The sequence below is a fragment of the Myotis davidii genome, unplaced genomic scaffold (genome assembly GCF_000327345.1).
Source record: "Myotis davidii unplaced genomic scaffold, ASM32734v1 scaffold534, whole genome shotgun sequence".
Taxonomy (NCBI): Eukaryota; Metazoa; Chordata; class Mammalia; order Chiroptera; family Vespertilionidae; genus Myotis; species Myotis davidii.
This window is the reverse complement of record NW_006286678.1, coordinates 5,422,264-5,440,670: the sequence shown is the minus strand read 5'-3', so window position 1 is coordinate 5,440,670 and position 18,407 is coordinate 5,422,264. Positions and strand designations below refer to the sequence as shown.

At 46.7% G+C, this 18,407-nt stretch overlaps 3 protein-coding genes across 4 annotated transcripts in view; 1 reads left to right on the top strand and 2 right to left on the bottom strand.

The window, feature by feature from the left end:
- Window positions 1-181, bottom strand: part of GBA2 (glucosidase, beta (bile acid) 2) — a 13,213-nt gene extending 13,032 nt beyond the window's left edge. Inside the window, 1 exon segment of the mRNA XM_006758505.2 lies at window positions 90-181. Coding sequence (XP_006758568.2) covers window positions 90-179 — 90 coding nt within the window. The 5' untranslated portion in view covers window positions 180-181.
- Window positions 1-17,405, top strand: part of RGP1 (RGP1 homolog, RAB6A GEF complex partner 1) — a 29,449-nt gene extending 12,044 nt beyond the window's left edge. Inside the window, exons 1-10 of one of the 2 annotated variants that reach the window (XR_001512968.1) lie at window positions 158-293; window positions 836-972; window positions 1,320-1,403; window positions 1,495-1,644; window positions 1,924-2,070; window positions 2,271-2,398; window positions 2,590-2,779; window positions 3,278-3,561; window positions 16,558-16,621; window positions 17,388-17,405. Coding sequence is in view for 1 of the 2 variants with exons in the window: in XM_006758506.2 (XP_006758569.1) it covers window positions 178-293; window positions 836-972; window positions 1,320-1,403; window positions 1,495-1,644; window positions 1,924-2,070; window positions 2,271-2,398; window positions 2,590-2,779; window positions 3,278-3,501 (1,176 nt within the window). In the remaining variant the exon portion in view is untranslated. Of the gene's footprint in view, window positions 1-157; window positions 294-835; window positions 973-1,319; window positions 1,404-1,494; window positions 1,645-1,923; window positions 2,071-2,270; window positions 2,399-2,589; window positions 2,780-3,277; window positions 4,049-16,557; window positions 16,622-17,387 lie in introns of those variants that run through there. The other variant, XM_006758506.2, reaches the window with a different exon arrangement.
- Window positions 3,727-4,856, bottom strand: MSMP (microseminoprotein, prostate associated). Its single transcript, XM_006758507.2, has 3 exons — window positions 4,580-4,856; window positions 4,270-4,378; window positions 3,727-3,907 (listed from the first exon to the last, which is right to left on the bottom strand). Exons 1-3 carry the CDS (start codon window positions 4,707-4,709, stop codon window positions 3,727-3,729), a joined length of 420 nt encoding a protein of 139 aa, XP_006758570.1. The 5' UTR covers window positions 4,710-4,856.
- Window positions 17,406-18,407: the final 1,002 nt, after the last annotated feature.

Here is an 18,407-nt window from a genome sequence, read left to right as displayed (position 1 = left end):
TGGCCCTACCGCCCATCCGCCTCCCGCACCCAAAGGCAGGCGCTTCCCTCCGACGCCGCGGTGCTGGCGCCGGTCTTTTGCGTCCTCACCCCCAAGCTCCACGCAGACACCCCTCCCTGCCAGGGGACTGACTTCTGACCCGCTTCGTTTCCTCCCAGGTCCGGTTCCGGAGCTGACATGATCGAAGTAGTGGCAGAGCTGAGCCGGGGTCCTGTGTTCCTGGCGGGGGAGGCGCTGGAGTGTGTGGTGACGGTCACCAACCCGCTGCCCCCCACGGCCACCTCGGCATCCAGGTGGGAGAGCTGGCCCTGAGGTGCCCTCTGGCAGGAAGCCTGGTGTCTGCCGTGCGGAGCCGTAGCTCAGGCTGCCCTGCAGCTACACCACCACCTCCCTGCGCGTTGTGCTGTCCTTGGAGCAGCGACTGCTTATCCGATGGGGTTGACATAGCCCTCCACTCTGCCGTCCTCCCTCCTCCCCCATTCCCTTTTACCCACAGTGCACTTCTCTAATGGTCTCTTTTTCTTTTTATTGAGCTTATTGGTTAATAAAGTCATATAGGTTTCAAGTATACAGTTCTATAATATCGTCTGTAAATTGTACAGTGTGTTCACTACCCAAAGGCAGGTCTCCTGTCACCATTTATCCCCTCTTTGCCCTCTTCTACCTTCCTCACCCCCCTCTCCCTTCTGGTAATAATGGTTTCCTTTGGGGTCCTGATTTCCTGGCCCTAAGACAGCACCTAACCATGTTGGTCTCTAGACAGTGTACTAGGGCGTTGGGAGAGCTCTGGCGAGGTCAGGAACTCCCCTGATGCCGCCTTTACTTCCTCCCACAGTGAGGCTCTGGCCTGGGCCAGTGCACAAATCCACTGCCAGTTCCATGCCAGTGAGAGTCGAGTAGCACTGCCTCCCCCAGACTCCAACCAGCCGGATGTTCAGCCTGAGAGCCAGACTGTCTTTCTCCCACACCGAGGTTAGAGACGGGGCTGTTGCCTTTGGTGGGAATGGGGCAATTGTCTCTGAAGGAGAAATTTTTAAGTTGTTCCGGCGTTGCCTTTGGTGGGAATGGGGCAATTGTCTCTGAAGGAGAAATTTTTAAGTTGTTCCGGCGGGTCATTATAGCCTCCGTGACTTGGGGATGTGGAGGTTGCAGTTGTTGCTTTGGGGATGTAAGACTGTTGCTATCTCACAACAGGAAAAGAGGGATAGCTTACTGTGAGCTGTCATTTGTTGGCAGTGCTTACTGCCCCCACTTGATGTGCTAGCCTCGTCCAGTACTGGACAATGGGGTCATTAAACTGCAGTCTTTATCTTTTTTAGGTGAGAGGGGTCAGTGTATCCTTTCCACTCCACCAAAAATCCTTTTCTGTGACCTGAGGCTAGAACCTGGGGAGTCCAAATCATGTAAGTGACTGTCTCCCACCCCTCCTGAGATTCCCGGAGGGAGGACTTCTCTGGCTGCCTCTGGCTGCCCTGACTACTACTTCCCAACCAGACTCCTACAGCGAAGTGCTACCCATAGAGGGACCACCCTCCTTCCGAGGTCAGTCAGTTAAGTATGTCTACAAATTGACCATTGGCTGCCAGCGTGTCAACTCACCCATCACGCTACTCAGGGTCCCTCTGAGGGTTCTTGTGCTGACTGGTAAGTAAGGGTTCCTGGAGGGACGGGCTAGGGAAGAGGCTCACCAAAGCAGTAATGGGGTTAGAGAGCTGGTGAGAGGGGCTGGAGGGAAGCTTCCTGGTCTTAGGGCAGGTGTGAGGGGGTTGTAGAGGGCAGGCTCTGGAGAAGAGGTTTAGATGTGTACCCCAGCCATGTCTCCCCTGACCTGCAGCTCTCTCAGGTTGGGGTCCACTCTTACCTAACTTCTACTCTTACCTCTGTTCCCTCCCAGCACTACTTCTCTGCTCATTTTCTTTCTAGGCCTTCAGGATGTCCGGTTTCCCCAGGATGAGGCTGTAGCCCCATCCAGTCCATTCTTGGAGGAGGATGAAGGGGGAAAGAAGGATTCATGGCTAGCTGAGCTGGCTGGGGAGCGCCTCATGGCTGCCACATCCTGCCGCAGCCTCCGTGAGAATCCTTTCAAGATTGTCCCACCCCCTCCTCCCCTCCTGTCTCAGGGGCAAGTTCTCCTAACTGCCACATGCTTCTGAGGGTCCACTAATACCTCACCCAGATTATAAAGAAAAGCCCCCCCTTTTGGCTTCTGGCTCCAAGTCCTAGACAGTCTCCAGTGTGGACTCCAGGCTTACAGTGTTCTGTTTCCCCAGATCTATACAATATCAGTGATGGCCGAGGAAAAGTTGGGACATTCGGCATCTTCAAATCTGTATACAGGCTTGGCGAGGACGTGGTGGGAACCTTAAACTTAGGGGAAGGAACTGTAGCTTGTTTGCAGGTGAGAAGGGAGAGGGGCTTATGGGACGCTGGGCCTGAAGGGCTAGGGTAGCAGAAGGGCCTGCATAAAGATGGGTGGTATGTATAAGTGGATAGTGGGTTCTCTGGTAAAGCAGGTTGAGGTTGGGCTGCCCTCTCACCTAGAGTCAGCAGTTCCCAATGCCTGCTAGCACACGCTTTTCTTGCTCCCAGTTTTCAGTAAGTTTGCAGACCGAGGAGCGTGTACAGCCAGAGTACCAGCGGCGCCGCGGGGCAGGGGGTGCCCCCTCTGTGTCCCATGTGACTCATGCCCGACACCAGGAGTCCTGCCTCCATACAACCAGAACCAGCTTCTCCCTCCCCATCCCTCTCAGCTCCACCCCAGGCTTCTGCACTGCCATTGGTGAGACCCTGACCATTATCGGAGGTGGGGAGAGCGCAAAATACTGTCCTTAGATACAATGTAATGGATCCTGATTCTTAACACTCAGACATACTACCTACATCCAATTTCTGAACCTTAACACTCTATTAGATCTTCAACCTGTTTGCTAGATGCACTGACCCCTGCGGGCTTAACAGCTTTGGAGCTCTCCTCCCCTACCCATTCTCACGGGGACCCGTGACTCACTGATCGCTGATTCCCGAGCCCCTTGAACTTTAGCCTGCCACATCTTGACTGTCTCACATTTGGGCTCTTAGATTCTTGACATTGCTGTCCTTATCGTCACATTCTGGTGAACACACTAGATTACTGCAAAAAAACCCCTTGATCCTAGCTCCCTGTCCTGTGATTTCTCCCCCTCCTCCCAAATACAGGTTTTTGCTAATTTGCTGACCCTACCCTGTCATTGGCTTTTAGTTCCAGCTTCTGATGCCCCTGTCTATGTCTTTTTTCCAGTGTCCCTGAAGTGGCGATTGCATTTTGAATTTGTAACATCCCGAGAGCCAGGTTTGGTGCTCCTGCCTCCTGTGGAGCAGCCCGAGCCTGTCACCTGGACAGGGCCTGAGCAGGTGCCTGTAGACACCTTCAGCTGGGACCTCCCCATCAAGGTGCTGCCCACAAGCCCGACCCTGGCCTCATATGCAGCGCCAGGCCCCAGTACCAGCACCATAACCATCTGAAACTGGCCCACCACAGCACTACTTTCTTCAGGATCCTGAGAACTCAGCACCTGGACTCTAGTGGGGCCCATTTTTTCCTCCTGGGGCCCAGTGACACGGACAATGAGAAGCAGGCTTTCAGCTGTAGCATTAATTTATTTATTCAGAATAAATTGGCAGCTGCTAGTGGTTTCCCTGGAAGTGGCAGCAGCAGTGGGCAGTCAGCAGAAGGGTGATCAGTTGAGTTTAGCCGGAATGGGGAGCAGGAGCCCCAGGAACAGGGGTATTAGCCGAGCCCCACTCTGGGTCAGGCCCTCCCCCTTTGCAGGGCAGCCGAGGGTCAGATTTTTGTACCAGGGAGAATTGGCAGGTTCCTGCCTCCTGTCGTACCTCACACTCAGCAGGGAAGTCGATGGGATGCTGGGACCTGGGGACCCAAAGGATGGGGAAGGAGTCAGCACAGTGAAGGGCCACCTATCCCTCCCCACATTCCCTTTCCCCCAGCAGTCCTCCCAGATCTCCCCCTGGTGCCCCTTTGGTCCCCCTAACTAAATTCTCACCTACCATAGTTGGATTGTTTTCATTTCATAGCAGCAATATTTTCCTTCTCGATCCACCCCTACCTCCCTCACTTTGTAGCCTGAAGCTTTCTCTCTCACCCTCTTGTTACCTTCAGGTTTGGTCAGCCTCATACTGCTATTCTCTTCATTCTAACTTGACAGAATCTAGTCGTGCCCTGCCCATCTCTCCCATCAGAGCCATTCTCTCTGGCCATTTCTGGTCACTCACGTGTCACAGCAGCCCACACCGACAGGATGCAGGCAGGTGCAGTGGAAGCAGTCCTTGCGGAGCCAAGACTCACCCAGGGTAAAATATTTCCCTTCATAGTGGCAGGGCGCTAGGGAAGAACAGGACACGTTAGTGTAACGGGAGCAGTGGCGGCAGATAGAATCATCCTGGCGTAGGAGACGCTAAGGGCACACTCTCCCCATATTTAGTCTTTCCTTTTCTGAGTGACCCCGGATCATCTCTAAGCCCCCCTCCAACCAGTGAATGCCCTCCGCTCCTTTTCCTTTCCTAATGCCTCACCCAGCGTTACCTTGAGCTTGGAAGTAGCATTTGCTGTGGACTCCTGGGTGCTGAAGGAGCAGAGATAGCACCAAGCAGATGATCCTCCAGCCTCCCAGGATCCCCTTAGCCTGTCCAGCCCAGAACATCCTTAGGGCCATTTCTGGAGCACAGCCCTTTCGGACCCTCTTGGCTTCTGGTCAGGCTACTCCGGTCTTGTCTCCTTGGCTCTTCTTTGTTTCTCTCCTCGAGTCTTAGTGTCTGTCTTTCCCCCTGGGCTCCTGTCTCACACCATCTCCTTGCCCTCTGCTCTCACAGGCTTGGAGATGTTTATAAAGTGAGGACCCTGGCCCCCTGCTGAGTAGAGCTGGAAAAGCTGTAACTCTGTTTCCTGGGGTGAGGGCATGAAAACAAGAGGTCCAGCTTTAACAAGCTGTGAGAGCTGATTCATGCCCCTGCACAGCTAGGGGGAGGGAGGTGGCCATGGAGGGGGCACTGGACTGGGCACTCCCCCAGCAAGGAGGTGGGAGGGGTGAGGGCCCCCAGGTGGTCCCCAGATCTCTGACCTGGAGAGAAGGAAGCATTCCACCATCTCCCACCCCACCCCACCCCACCCCACCATACCACACACACTCTCTCCAGGGGTGGATGTGCTGGGATCCCTGCCTGGACCGGAGGGAGGCATTTCCTGGGGATGGCTAATCCTGTGCCCCAGCCAAACCCAGGAGCTGCTGTAGGGTGCGACGGCCAGAGGCTCCAGGAGAGCAAACAGGCACCTGGAGTGGAGACTGTTTCTCTCAGACCCCAGGGCAGGGTCTCCCTGAAGTATCCTAGAGACATGGCTGCCCCTGAGATGGGGGTCAGGGGATAGGGTGTCTCTTTTCCACAGGCATCCAGAGATGGGCTCTCCATTGTTCATCACACAAACATATAGCAGATATGCGATCTCCCCTTCTGGATGTTTTTCAGAGGAACGTTTCCTCCAAATGCTCTAACGTAGGAGTCGCCCCAGTTTCCTAGAGGTGCCTCTCTCTCCTGTATGTTATGGAGGGAGGATTTAGGAATTTACCCCTTGACATCCTCTTCTGGGTTTCCTGCAGGTTGTGGAGAACCCGAGATGGGTGATTAAGAGCAAAGGTTGCAGAGTCAGACTACTTGGATTCAGATCCTGACTCCACTTAAGAGCCGTGTGACTTTTGGCAAGTTACTTCACCTCTCTAAACCTCTTTCCTTATCTATAAATTGGGATGGTACTACTCGTAGGGTTGCTAAGAATATTAAATGAGATAATGCATGTTATCTGTCCCCAGCACATAGCCCTCAGAAAATATTAGCTACTGAGGTTGGCGCTAGAGCTCAGAGACAAAATGGGTAGATATTCCTTTTAATGACATTGAGCTTCTGCTGTCTCCAGGCATAGACTCATGTCCCTTTCACACTCATGCTCCATGTCACCCCTTACCACCGCCTTCAAAAACTACCTCCAGAAGCATTTTGGTTTTTGGTTTTGGTCTTTGTATCTTTGAAATTCTAAGTGTTTGGTTTGAGCAACGGTGTTGCTGATAAAACTGTTTTCCCTAGGCCAGGGCCCTCACTTCTGCCCTGGGAAGAGAGATTTTCTTATCCTACCAGCTCACTTAGGACTGCTTTTTCTGGATTTTGATCCATTTCTTCCCATCCTCACTCATGCAAACTCTTGCGTTCTCCTTTCTGATCACTCTAATGCTGGCCATCTCTGTGGTACTAATGTCCTCTAGCTAAACTGGATTTCTTTCACTTTTCTATACCCCACAGGCTCCTATTCCAGGGCGTCCCCTCCTACCGACAGGGCCAGTCACTTTGGCATGGATTTCATTTTTCCATCCAAGTCTCTAGTCTCATTTACCCCGAGACTCCTTGTCACCCACTGGATCAGATACAGCGACTCTGGCTGACTCTTGTAGAAGGTTACCCTGCCTCTCAGCTCTTCACTATTCAGAAGCAACTCATCAGTCCACCTCAAACTCCCCATCTGTCCTCTTCCAAGGAGACAGCTTAAGTGGAAGGAGATGCAGACTGTACCACCATTCACCCTCGGCAGGGCTGATAGCCTTTCCACGTTAGAGGAGTGCCCAGAGAGAGAAGGAACCTCATGGCTGAAGCAGGGTGCCCTGATGTAGGCTGGCGTGTGGGAGGCATGGCCTTGGACTGCTCGGTTGGCTGGAGCAGGTGGGTTAGGAGGCCTGTCTACCACAAGGGCCCAGCAGCCTGGTTCGTGGTCAGTAGCTCTGCTGCTGCCTTTCTGTGCGAGGGATGCTAGCTGACACCTGAAGTCTGGATCATGGACTACCTTCTGCTCCTGCAGCCTGGAGCCAGCTTAGTAGGGGGCGACACTAGTGGAGAGCTAGGGAGCATGTAGGTGGTGGCGGTGATGCTGGAAGGCGAAGGGGCCCACTGGGGATTGGCATTGATGGGGGGGCATGGCGACAGACATGAGAACTGCCTGTAATGAAGATGAGGTAGGAGTAGGGGGCTCCTGGGGAGAAAGGCTAGGGCTGAGCCAAGATCCCTCTCCCAGAGTCGGGGAGTGGCGGGAACTTGTTGGTTGAATCCATTTGCATGTCTATTGGTGTGTGTGTGCGTGCGCATGTGTGTAGGTTCTTGGGGCTGGAGGCCCAGCTTTTGAGGGTGTGTGTGTAGGAGTGTTAGTTATTAGGGCTCAACCCCGTGATTCCTAATTCCTGCGGCCTCCGAGATGCCAGTTGAGGGGGCGCCTTGGTTGGCGCGGGGGCGTTTGGCGCGCGCCGCCAGCGCGGGGACAGAAAACATCCGCCGGAGGCCCGGCCGGGCAGCGCCCCAGCAGCACCGGGCAGGTGCGCGCGGTGAGGAAGTGAGCGCATTCCGGCCCCCCAGCCGCCGGCCAGCCCTCGGGTGAGTCACCGCTGACCCCCACCGCCTTGGCCGGATAGGAAGGATTGGCTGCGGCCGCGGGGAGGTTTGGGGAACCGGAGTTCCAGAGGGGTGGCTGCGGGGAGCGCCTGGAGGGTGGTGGAAGCACCCGAGAGATTTGGGGAGTGGCGAGGGGGTGCTGAACGTCCAGGTTCTGGTTTCGCCCCAGGTGGGAAAGACCTAATAGAAGCCGAGTGCAGAGCTTGTGCCTGAGTGGAGCAGGCGGGAGCGAGCCCCTGGGAGAACGTCCTGGATCAGGGAGAAGGCCCTCGCGTGGGGAGGGAGAGGGGCCCGGGCAAATCGGAGAATCCTAGTCCGGGAGGCCCAGAAAGGGAGGGAGGGTTGCAGCGCAATGAGGATGGGCGAGCTGCCGGACGACACCTCGCCAGTGTAGGCCTTGGCCAGCCAGAGCCTGTAGGTGGAAGGTGACTGCCATGCCAGGTAGGCAGGTGGGGATGGCCAACCCCTAGAGAGAGAAGATCGGTCGGGAGGCCTGTGCGCTGGGAGAGTGAAGAGGAGGTTTAGGGGGTAGGGGGAGTTAAGGTTATTTGGGTATAGTTGTGGCTAGGTCATGAAAGGCTTTAAACACACACACACACACACACACACACACACACGCACATTTTTATTGATTTCAGAGAGGAAGGGAGAGGGAGAGAGAGAGAGAGGAACATCAGTGATGAGAGAATCACTGATTGGCATGTGCACCTACCAGAAATCCAAAGGTGACCTCCTGGTTCATAGGCCAATGCTCAACCACTGAGCCAGGCCAGCCCAGCTCATTAAAGGCTTTGAATGCAGATGTAAGGAATTTGGTTTTGTTCTCTGAGTAGGAAGAGTAGTGAATGGCTTAAAAGGAAGATTATTTGTATCTAGCTTTATTGCCTGCCATTAAGTCTTTGTAAAAAAAGAGAGAGATTGATTTGCAACTTTTTATAGTTATTTTAAATTGCATGACTATATTTATCAAACAATTTATTTTTATTTTTTTTAATATATTTTATTGATTTTCCACAGAGAGGAAGGGAGAGAGATAGAGAGCTAGAAACATCGATGAGAGAGAGACATCGACCAGCTGCCTCCTGCACATCTCCTACTGAAGATGTGCCCGCAACCCAGGTACATGCCCTTGACCGTAATCGAACCCGGGACCTTTCAGCATGCCCTTGACCGGAATCGAACCCGGGACCCTTCAGTCCGCAGGCTGACGCTCTTTCCACTGAGCCAAACCGGTTTCGGCTATTTATCAAACAATTTAAATCTGTTGAATTTTCTTAATAATTGAAAAATTTGACTCAATTTCTGATTTGAAATCCAAGGTGAGGCTATCAAGATATTATATAGTGTTGAGTCTTCCTTTGTCTTGCCTCCATTTTCCCCTCACTGATTTGACATGTCCTTAATGTCTCCGTTTTCTATATCAGTAGCATAGCCCCTCTAGTTTTCCTCTCCCTCATATTATGGTCTTTATTTATTTATTTTTTATATATATTTTTATTAATTTTTTACAGAGAGTAAGGAGAGGGATAGAGAGTTAGAAACATCGCACACTCCCCACTGGGTATGTGCCCGCAAGCAAGGTACATGCCCTTGAATAGAATCGAACCTGGGACCTTTCAGTCCGCAGACCGACGCTCTATCCACAGAACCAAACCAGTTAGGGCTATGGTCTTTATTTTTAACCTTAATTTTTTTCTGTTCAGTCCTTTAACCTGCCATATGTATCCCGACCCAAGTAAAACATTTCTTGGGATGGAGGCATTGGGCTACAATGTACAAAGACAAGTAACTCTGTTTTACCATATATGTTAGGTTACATACTATCTTCTGTGTCTTTGTATGTAGCTAAAAAGTTTCTATATTTTCCCTGTGGCTGATAAAGAGGGAAAGCTAAAGCAGTTTTTTTAAAAAAAATATTTTTATTGATTTCAGATAGGAAGGGAGGTGGGAGAGAGATAGAAACATCAATGATGAGAGAGAATCATTGATCAGCTGCCTCCTACATGCCCCCTACTGGGAATCGAGACTACAACCAGGCATGTGCCCTTGACCGGAATCGAACCCAGGACCTTCAGTCCCCAGGCCACACTATCCACTGAGCCAAACCAGCTAGGACTTAAAGCAGTCTTATTCATGACAGTATTTCTACAGCATAGCAATAAAGTCCAATTTCTCTTCTGAAACCAACTCTAAAATGGTATTTGTCTCAGAAACTCATTCTAATTCTGTTATGGTCTTTATAATTTATGTTACCTTGGGCCAATGGCAATTATAAGGATTAGGATCTGTATAATTTATTTTTAAGATTCTTAAACCCTACAGTTGCCTTTGGCCCCAAACAAGAAAATCTGGGTCAGTTAATTAAAAAAACAACAACAACCCACTTGGAGCCCAGTTGCTTTCTCCTGTGCTGTTTCAGCTCCAGCCCTCCCTTATTCCCAGTGGCCTTTGCCTTCATTCCTTCTTTGCTCTGCTGGGCATCTTTAAAGGAAAACTTCACACCAACTTCCTCTGCTATAAATTCTCCCTCCCCTCAATTCTACACTTCTCTTTGCCAACATACACCATCGCTTCTTCAGTGAATTTTTTTTTAAGCTCACAGCCCTTTCTGGCTCTTATCCATCTTTAACACTCTCTTGTTGAAATCTCTTTTCCTCTCCTTTCTCTTGGGGAAGACTTCAGATTTTTAAAAGGTAATGCTTTATTTATTTTGCACGATCCACTTCTATCTTCTTTGCTCTTCTATCACCTTTTTCTTATTCTGGATTGTTTGTAAATTCTGTCATGCTTGCTTTCACCAAGGCTCCGGCCTTCCCTTTGTGACTGAACAGCCTTCTAGATACAGCAAAAATGCTTATGTTTCCTTATTTTTCCTAGAAGAAAAAAAGTGTTCAAATTCACATCTACTTCAGACTCTTCTCCCGCATTCTGCATCCAGACGCGTGGCCATTATTGTAAAATCGACTGAAGCCTGATGTTGGGCAGGGCACTGTATAATGAACTTCATAATCTTAGTGTCAGGTCCCTAAATGCTTGCCAGTCATAGAGGTTTTCATGTGTGTGAATAAATGTTCTCATGTACACACACAGACTAAAATGCACAGAAAATAGAACCATAAGTCAATATAAGTATATGAACATGGCCCTGGTTGGTGTAGCTTGGTTGGGCGTCATCCTGTACACCAAAAGTCACGGTTTTATTCCTGGTCTGGGCATGATCCTCAGTGGGGGTCCTGCAGAAGGTAGTTGATCAGTATTTCTCTCACTCCCTCTCCCTCTCTCTCTCAAATCAATTTTTTAAAAAAATATATTTTATTGATGTTTTACAGAGAGGAAGGGAGAGGGATAGAGAGGTAGAAACATCCATGAGAGAGAAAGATGAGAGAGAAATATTGATCAGCTGCCTCTTGCACGCCCCCTACTGGGGCTGTACCCGCAACCAAGGTCCATGCCCTTGACTGGAATCGAACCTGGGACCCTTCAGTCCGCAGGCTGATGCTCTATCCACTGAGCCAAACTGGTTAGGGCTCACATCAATTTTTTAAAAAATGGTGGCGTCTGGGCCAATCTCCAGAGACTTGATTTAAAAAAAAAAAATGTGTTTAGTATATTACACTATAATCAGACCAAATATATTTTAGGGTGAGAGATGAGGATGGGTAACTTTATAGCTAGAATAGAAGTTTAAGAGACAGCACCATTTGGCATTCTGTATTGAGACCGGAGAAGGCTGAGAGGAGGGTCGTTCCTGTGAAGATGAAGAGACTTCATGAAAGAGGCTGCGTTTCAGGAGCTGAGAGAGACTTGTAAGGCTGTGATGAATGGTAGCTGGGTGGGAGGGAGGGGCTGGAGTTTCAAGAACATACAATTGCTATACCCAAACAGCCCAGTGTTCTCTCCGGCAGAGAATATAAAAGATGCTATGGTTGTAGTTTGGATTTCAACTATAGTTAAGTTTCTATTAATAACCCATATTGAAGTTTTCCTACCCCACCTCTGGAACCATTCTCACCAAATTTTTCTGGTTTTTTTCTTTTCTTTTTCTGCTTGCACTCATAATTAACCGCCCTCTAATTTAACTGAATTCCCTATTTGCTTTTATTTTTCCTGCCTGCTCCACAATCAGCTTATTGCAGTAGTGACTTTTAAAATTCCATTTATGAGACTCTCACTTTTATCTCATTTATAAATTGCTCTTTTCTTAAAATTATAGACTCAAACAAAATAGGCAGAGTGCATCTAGTTCTCATCGCTGGAAGGTGACTGAGTAGGTTTTGCTTGATTGTCTCTACCGAAAGGAATGCGTTACTTCCTTCTGCAGTGGGGGCTGCCAGTTATACTATCTAGCTTTATTATCTCATATTTTCCCTTAGTTTTGCTTTTTGAAACAGTATGGAAGAAACTTTTCTTTTCAGTGTGGCAGCTCTTTGAAGATTTGAAAGGGGTTTGTTTTTTGTCTGTATTTTTCCCCTCCAGCATGCCCAGTAGAATTTTCTGCACTGATGGAAGTGTTCCCTGCCTGTCCCGTCTAATGATTAGCCACCAGCCCCTTGGAAATGTGGCTAGCGTGATGTGACTACGAAACAGAATTCTAATTTTACTTAATTTTAGTTATTTAAGTTTAAATAGCCAGATGAGGTGAGTGACTCTTGTGTTAGTGAGCTCTAAAAACTCTGGAACTTCGTACTTCATCACTGGCTGTCTTTTGGCTGTTCCAAAAAAATCTTATGGTCACCTCACACACAGGAAAACACGCGAAACTGGACTCTTGTTCTGTCTGGAGGCCAGTCTTACATGTTGGCACAACCTAGAAAAAAACACAAACCTAACCTCTAGAGTCCTGATAGTGTCAAGTTTTTTTTATTTTTTTATTGATTAAACTATTACATATGTGCCCTTATCTCCCCATTACCCCCACCCCCACCCCTCTGTTGTCTGTGTCCATTGGTTAGGCTTATATTGATAGTGTCAGTGTTGATTGAAGCTTTCTTAGGAGGGGTAAAAGATGAAGGTTTCCTGTCATCTTCCATAACTCAAAGCAAAACTTTAAAAATTCCTTATTCAATCTCTCTCTTTCCCGAATGGAAAGAGCCCCTGAAGCTCCTCTCCATAATGGCTGTCAAATCCCTCTCTTCTCTTTTCTCTCACAAACGACTTTCCTCCTCTTTGAACCTTACTCCTCCATTCTCTGTGAGCACCACGTCTGCCCTCTTCCCTTTCGAGGAGAGCTCTTAGGTGTGTCTCCAGCTCCTCTTCCCTTTTATGACCTCTGCTCAGTAAATCCAGGGAACTTCTGGACTCGTCTTTCTTGCGGGTGATTGTGGCGAGAAGGTCATAAGTAACTTCTTTTCCTTTCTCACATAACTCTTGATCTCCTTCTACAAGTCCTCGCATTTTCTTTTCTTGTCATTGCTGAAGAGTCTTCAGCATTCTTTTTGCAGAAGTTTCTCTAACATCTTTTCACTCCAGATCTATGCTTAACAGATCCTAAAGCTACTTCTTCACAGTTCCTTTACCCATTTGTCTTTAAAAATTATTTTGCTTATATATTATTTTTAATAAGCTTATCACCTCTTCACCAGCCTTCTACACTGCATAGGCTGCCTCCACCGGGGGAGCAGCATTCATTTCCCACTGCTGTCCCCAGTGCCCTTCGTCCCTGACTCCCTTCCCTGCTCACCATTGTTGTCCACGCATCCCTCCCAGTATTGTCTGTTCTCATCTCCTCCTTGTTCATATTTGTAATAACGTTCACTATTTTTAAAAGATCATTTTTGGGTTCTCATTTTTTCAGGGGCTCTCCCCTAAGTCTCTGTCCTGTGACATAAAACTGCATGCAGCATTGATCTCTGTGGGTTGGGGGAGATGGGGTTGAGGGGCAGAATATCCTCTCAACCATGGCGCTAATGTGGGCTGGACATTCTTCTGTTGGGGCGGGGAGACTATCCTGTGCACTGCGGGATGTTCAGCAGCACCCCAGCCTCTACCCACTAGACATCAGAGGTACCCAAAATACCTCCAGACAGTGCCAGATGTGCCCTGGAGGGCAACATTTCCCCACCCTCTCCTCCTGTTGAGAACTGCTGTTCTAGAATATCACCTTTCTGAAGTTGATAGATGGTTATACTTTTTCTTCCCAATTTGTGATTTGTTTGCTTAGCCTAGATTTTTAAAAGTGTGGTCTTTGTCTTACTTGGTAGGAGGGAGCCTCTTAAAATTGCAGGTTCCCAATCTCATCCGAGGCCTACTGAATCAGAAATTCTGGAAGTGGAATCTGGAAATAAAATTTTTACAAGGCAGTACCCCCAACCCCTTCCCAAACAGGTAATTCTTATGCCCCGGGCTTGACCTTCCTGTGGTATAACTGCTGCATTACCCACATTTTTTTCCTGCAGGTCTTCCTGGTTGCTCCAGCTTTGCTTCCGCTCTTGGCCTCATGATGCCAACACAAATAGGGAGGCCTCAGGTTACCCGGACAACTGGAGCACAGGAAACCGTAAAGGCGCAGCCCTCCCACAAGGAATCAGACTGTGGCCATGCCCGCTTGCTTTCACCGAAGGGACTCAGTCATACTTCCGACTCCCCATTCTCCAACTACCCAGTATAGCAGATACCCAGGCCCAAGTCACAGACCCTGATTTTGCAGACCTGGTAGTGGAATATGGAATGAATGGGATGAAGAAAGGTGAATGAAGCTTTTTCACATTGATAGTCCATGTTACCTTGGTGATAATTGAGTTTTGTACTGGTGAGAATTAGATTCCCCTGAAAGTTGATAAGATTATGAGCTGTAGGGTCACAGTTGCTTCATTGGACCTTGAGTCTTGGATCTCTTTGCATTCCTGGCTAGATGTTTTTACAATTGGCTTTGGGTCAAAGATTTAGCAATCTACTTCTGATATACTGGGAGCAGTATATGTTTAGCAAGAAAAGAATAGCCAACGTATTATGTTTTTTGGGTTTTTTTTTTACACTAAGCAACCTACAGGGTTGTTTTTTTCAATGAATTTGGGTTCTATTTACATTTCATTATGAAACTAGACATTTAAAGGAAGATTATCTGTTTTGATTAAGTATTTAAACATTTGTACATCATAAGCGTCTATAGACACAAGCAGCAGAGCTTTTTTAAATTAAATTCAAAATAATGTGGCAGTTAACTGGTTAAACCCATAAGTAAATGAAAATCTACTTGCATTTAGATGCTTAGAAACTGTTGAATTGATCCAAAACCAGAGTAGGCCACCTCCGTGGACCATGCGTGGCAGGTCAGAGCAAGAGAGAATCAAGGGTGATAAGGCAGACTTGATAGCTCTTTTCAAACAGTTGAAAGACTGTCCTGTGGAAGGGTTAGATTTTTTGGTTTGGTTCCAGAGGTGGAATACAGACCTTTATTCAGATAACAGTCATGGGGCACAGAATTTGGCTTAATAAGGAAGAACATTTAAGTAGTTAGAGGACCTCAAATTGGAATGAGCTGACATTAGGCAATGAATTACTTGTGACTGAATTGTTTATATGGAGGTTAGATTATCATTGCACAAGGTTTGGATGAGATTTTGGACATTAATTTGAGTTTGGCCTATAAAGGGAAGCAGGCAAATTTATTGGAAGTCAGTTCACCCTTTCTATTATATAATTTTGTGGCAGCTATTAACGTCATTACTGGGTACCTCTCTGCTAATTTTACCCCTTGAGTCATTGAATATTAGAACTGATAGTAGAGTCTTTAGAGATTTATCAAATGTTATTCTCTAGTCCTCTGGCGATTCTTCAAGAATGCCTCAAGGGTGGCTGAGAGGTGAAATTAAGGATAGCTGGCGCTATTAGCCCTTAAGCCATGCTTCTGTGAGAACAATCTTGCCTTTAAAATTTTTTTCCAGAAAAAAGAAAAAGTTCTGAAAAACACTCTTAGAGGCCCCAGTATTCCAAGCTCTTCATTTTATCGACAGGCAAACTGAGATATGGAGCAGAGAAGTGCCTTGCCAAAAGGTCACATAGCTAATAAATTTCACAGTTGGAATTCAAATCTAGCTCTTCTAATTCCAGTCATTTGTGTGTTTTTTTCCCCCTCTACTAGTCTACCTTCTTATAATTCAGTAAAAGTTTCTCTCCATTTCACTGGCCACAACTATAGTCCAGAATTTTATTTCTTCAGCTTTACTATTTCCTATTCGTCACTGAGCTAGTCTCCCTGTTATCCAATCTCTCCTTCTTCTGGTCTATATCATATACACTGTTGCCATGTTATTCTTCATGAAACATGGTCTTCTTCATGAGATTTCCCTGCTTAAGAACCTTCTCCATATTGCTGAAAGGAACTTTGCAGCTTGACACATTGTTAACATTCTTTCGGATCTTCATTGTTCAGCTAAACTGAGCCCAAGTCCATCCTATTATGGGTAATTAATGGGCCATATAATAGTGAGATTAATTGAGCCCCACCCTCCCTCTAGACTCCAACTTTGGCAGAATTTTTATGTGTACAGTTTTAATTAGGGATAATGAGAAGATACAAAAGAAATAGAAGACTAGAAAAAAAATAGATCTCATAAAAAGTTGCATAACAATGTTTTATATAATCCTACTTGAAGTACACATACATACATAAAAAACACACACAAAAATGAAGTTTATAGAAATTGGAAGAAACTACACCAAATTGATAGCAGACCTGAACTTTGATGAGGTGGATTGAGAAAGGAAAGGGGATGGGGAGGAATAAAAAATATATTTTAAAAAATATTTCTTCCCAGTCTGTGGCTTGGCTTTTTATTTTTAATGATTTTTAAAAAATGAATATTTCAGTCTCATCATGGCTTCTTTTATATTGCCTTTTTATTTTCTTTATGGAGTCTTTTGAAGAGCATAAATTTTAAATTTTTGTGAAATCTAATTTTTTCCTTCTTTCTTGTATGGCTATTGCTTTTTTGTGCCTTACATAAGAAATCTTTGCTTCCACCAAAGTGACAAAGTTTTTCTCCTATGTTTTCTTCTATATCTAGAAGTTTTAGCTTTTATATTTCAGTCTTTTTGTGTTTATGATTCATTTTGATCATTTTCTTAACTTTCTCCTCGCAGCACAACAGGTGCAATAGGAAAAGACGAATCTGAAATGAAGATTACCTCTCTCAAAACAGACATGGTAGGATATAAACATTAGCTTTTTCTGTGTATTGTCTTCATCTACTATTGGTTAAGTATTAACGATTCACTAGTAAAATATATATCAGTCACCTACTGGATCAGGCGCTGGCAATACAGTGATGAAAACACTAGACAATGTCCTTGCTCCATGGAGTTTACATTTTAATGGGAGTGGTTGTGGGGTTTTTTGTTGTGTTTTTTTTTTAAATATATTTTATTGGGTTGTTTTTTACAGAGAGGAAGGGATAGGGATAGAGAGTTAGAAACATCGATAAGAGAGAAACATCGATCAGCTGCCTCCTGCACACTCCCCACTGGGTATGTGCCTGCAACCAATGTACATGCCCTTGACTGGAATCGAACCTGGGACCCTTGAGTCTGCAGGCCGATGCTCTATCCACTGAGCCAAACCAGTTAGGGTGGGAGTGGTTGTGTTTTAGTGAACATCCCATTGTATGATTGGCAAAGTCAAGAAAATGTTATTGTGATTCCTCAATTGAAGGAAGAATTTCAGTTCCTTGGCAAATTACTTTATCTTCCTGTATGATAGAGCAGGAAGAACCTTTTTCCACAAAGGGTCACTGATTTGTTGAGAAAAGGGACTCAGGCTACATATAGTCAGCTACAGTGCAATATGGGGAGAGGCATCATAGAACAGGGTGGAAAATCATAGTAAGTGAGCTCATGCTTCTGTTACTGTTGAGGAATAGTGACCAGACTTAATGCACTCTTCTTTAAAAGAAAATACTTTCCATTAATTTCAGAGAAGAAGGAAGAGGGAGAGAAAGATAGAAACATCAATAATGAGAGAGAATCATTGATCGGCTGCCTCCTGCACACACCTGACTGCGGACTGAGCCTGCAACCCAGGCATGTGCCCCCATCTCCTAGTTCATAGTTCGACGCTCAACCACAAAGCCACACCAGCTGGGCTCTTCTCTTTTTTAAAAAAATAATCTTTCTTTCCTTTTTTTTCTCTTCAAATTAAAAGATAAAGTTTATTTTTATTTTTTTTATTTGTTTGTTTATGTTAATCCTCACCTGAGGATATTTTCCCACTGATGCTTATTTCCACAATATCTCATATTTGCTTTTTTAAGGGAGAGTGGAAGAGAGGAAAAGACAGAGATATATCGATGTGAGAGAAGAACATCGATTGGCTGCCTCCTGCACGAGCCCTGAGGGCTCAGGCGGGGAGGTTGGGGGAGAGCCTGCAACCAAGGTATATGCCCTTGAAATCGAACCCAGGACCCTTTGGTCCGCAGGCTGTCACTCTGTCCATTGAGCCAAACTGGCTAGGGCAATACTCTCTTCTTTAATTAAGCAAAAACACTTTGTTTTTTGTTTCAGTCCCATTTTTAAAAATATATATATTTTATTGATTTTTTACAGAGAGGAAGGGAGAGGGATAGAGAGTTATAAACATCGATGAGAGAGAAACATCGATCAGCTGCCTCCTGCACACCCCCCACTGGGGTTGTGCCCGCAACCAAGATACATGCCCTTGCCTGGAATCGAACTTTGGACCATTCAGTCCGCAGGCCGACGCTCTATCCACTGAGCCAAACCGGTTAGGGCTCAGTCCCATTTTTGGTATCTTTTTTTTATTTTTTCCAAAAGAGTTCACTGATAGTATCTTCAGAGAACTGCTAGACCTCTTTTCTGGTGGCCAGAGCACCAGGTATCTCTATAGCTACTCATTCACATTTTCTTTAAAACAAGTCATGCTCTGTGTTAATGACTTCTTTCTTCAAGCCACTTCAAGTGTCAGTAATAAGTGCTAT

What these genes read in the sequence shown, in the direction of transcription:
- MSMP (XM_006758507.2), bottom strand. Translation starts at nt 4,709, where the DNA reads ATGGCCCTAAGGATGTTCTGGGCTGGACAGGCTAAGGGGATCCTGGGA. An exon ending in ATGCTACTTCCAAGCTCAAG is followed by an intron (nt 4,379 to 4,579) that starts GTAACGCTGGGT and finishes GTTCTTCCCTAG; the next exon opens with CGCCCTGCCACTATGAAGGG. An exon ending in GGTGTGGGCTGCTGTGACAC is followed by an intron (nt 3,908 to 4,269) that starts GTGAGTGACCAG and finishes TTGGGTCCCCAG; the next exon opens with GTCCCAGCATCCCATCGACT.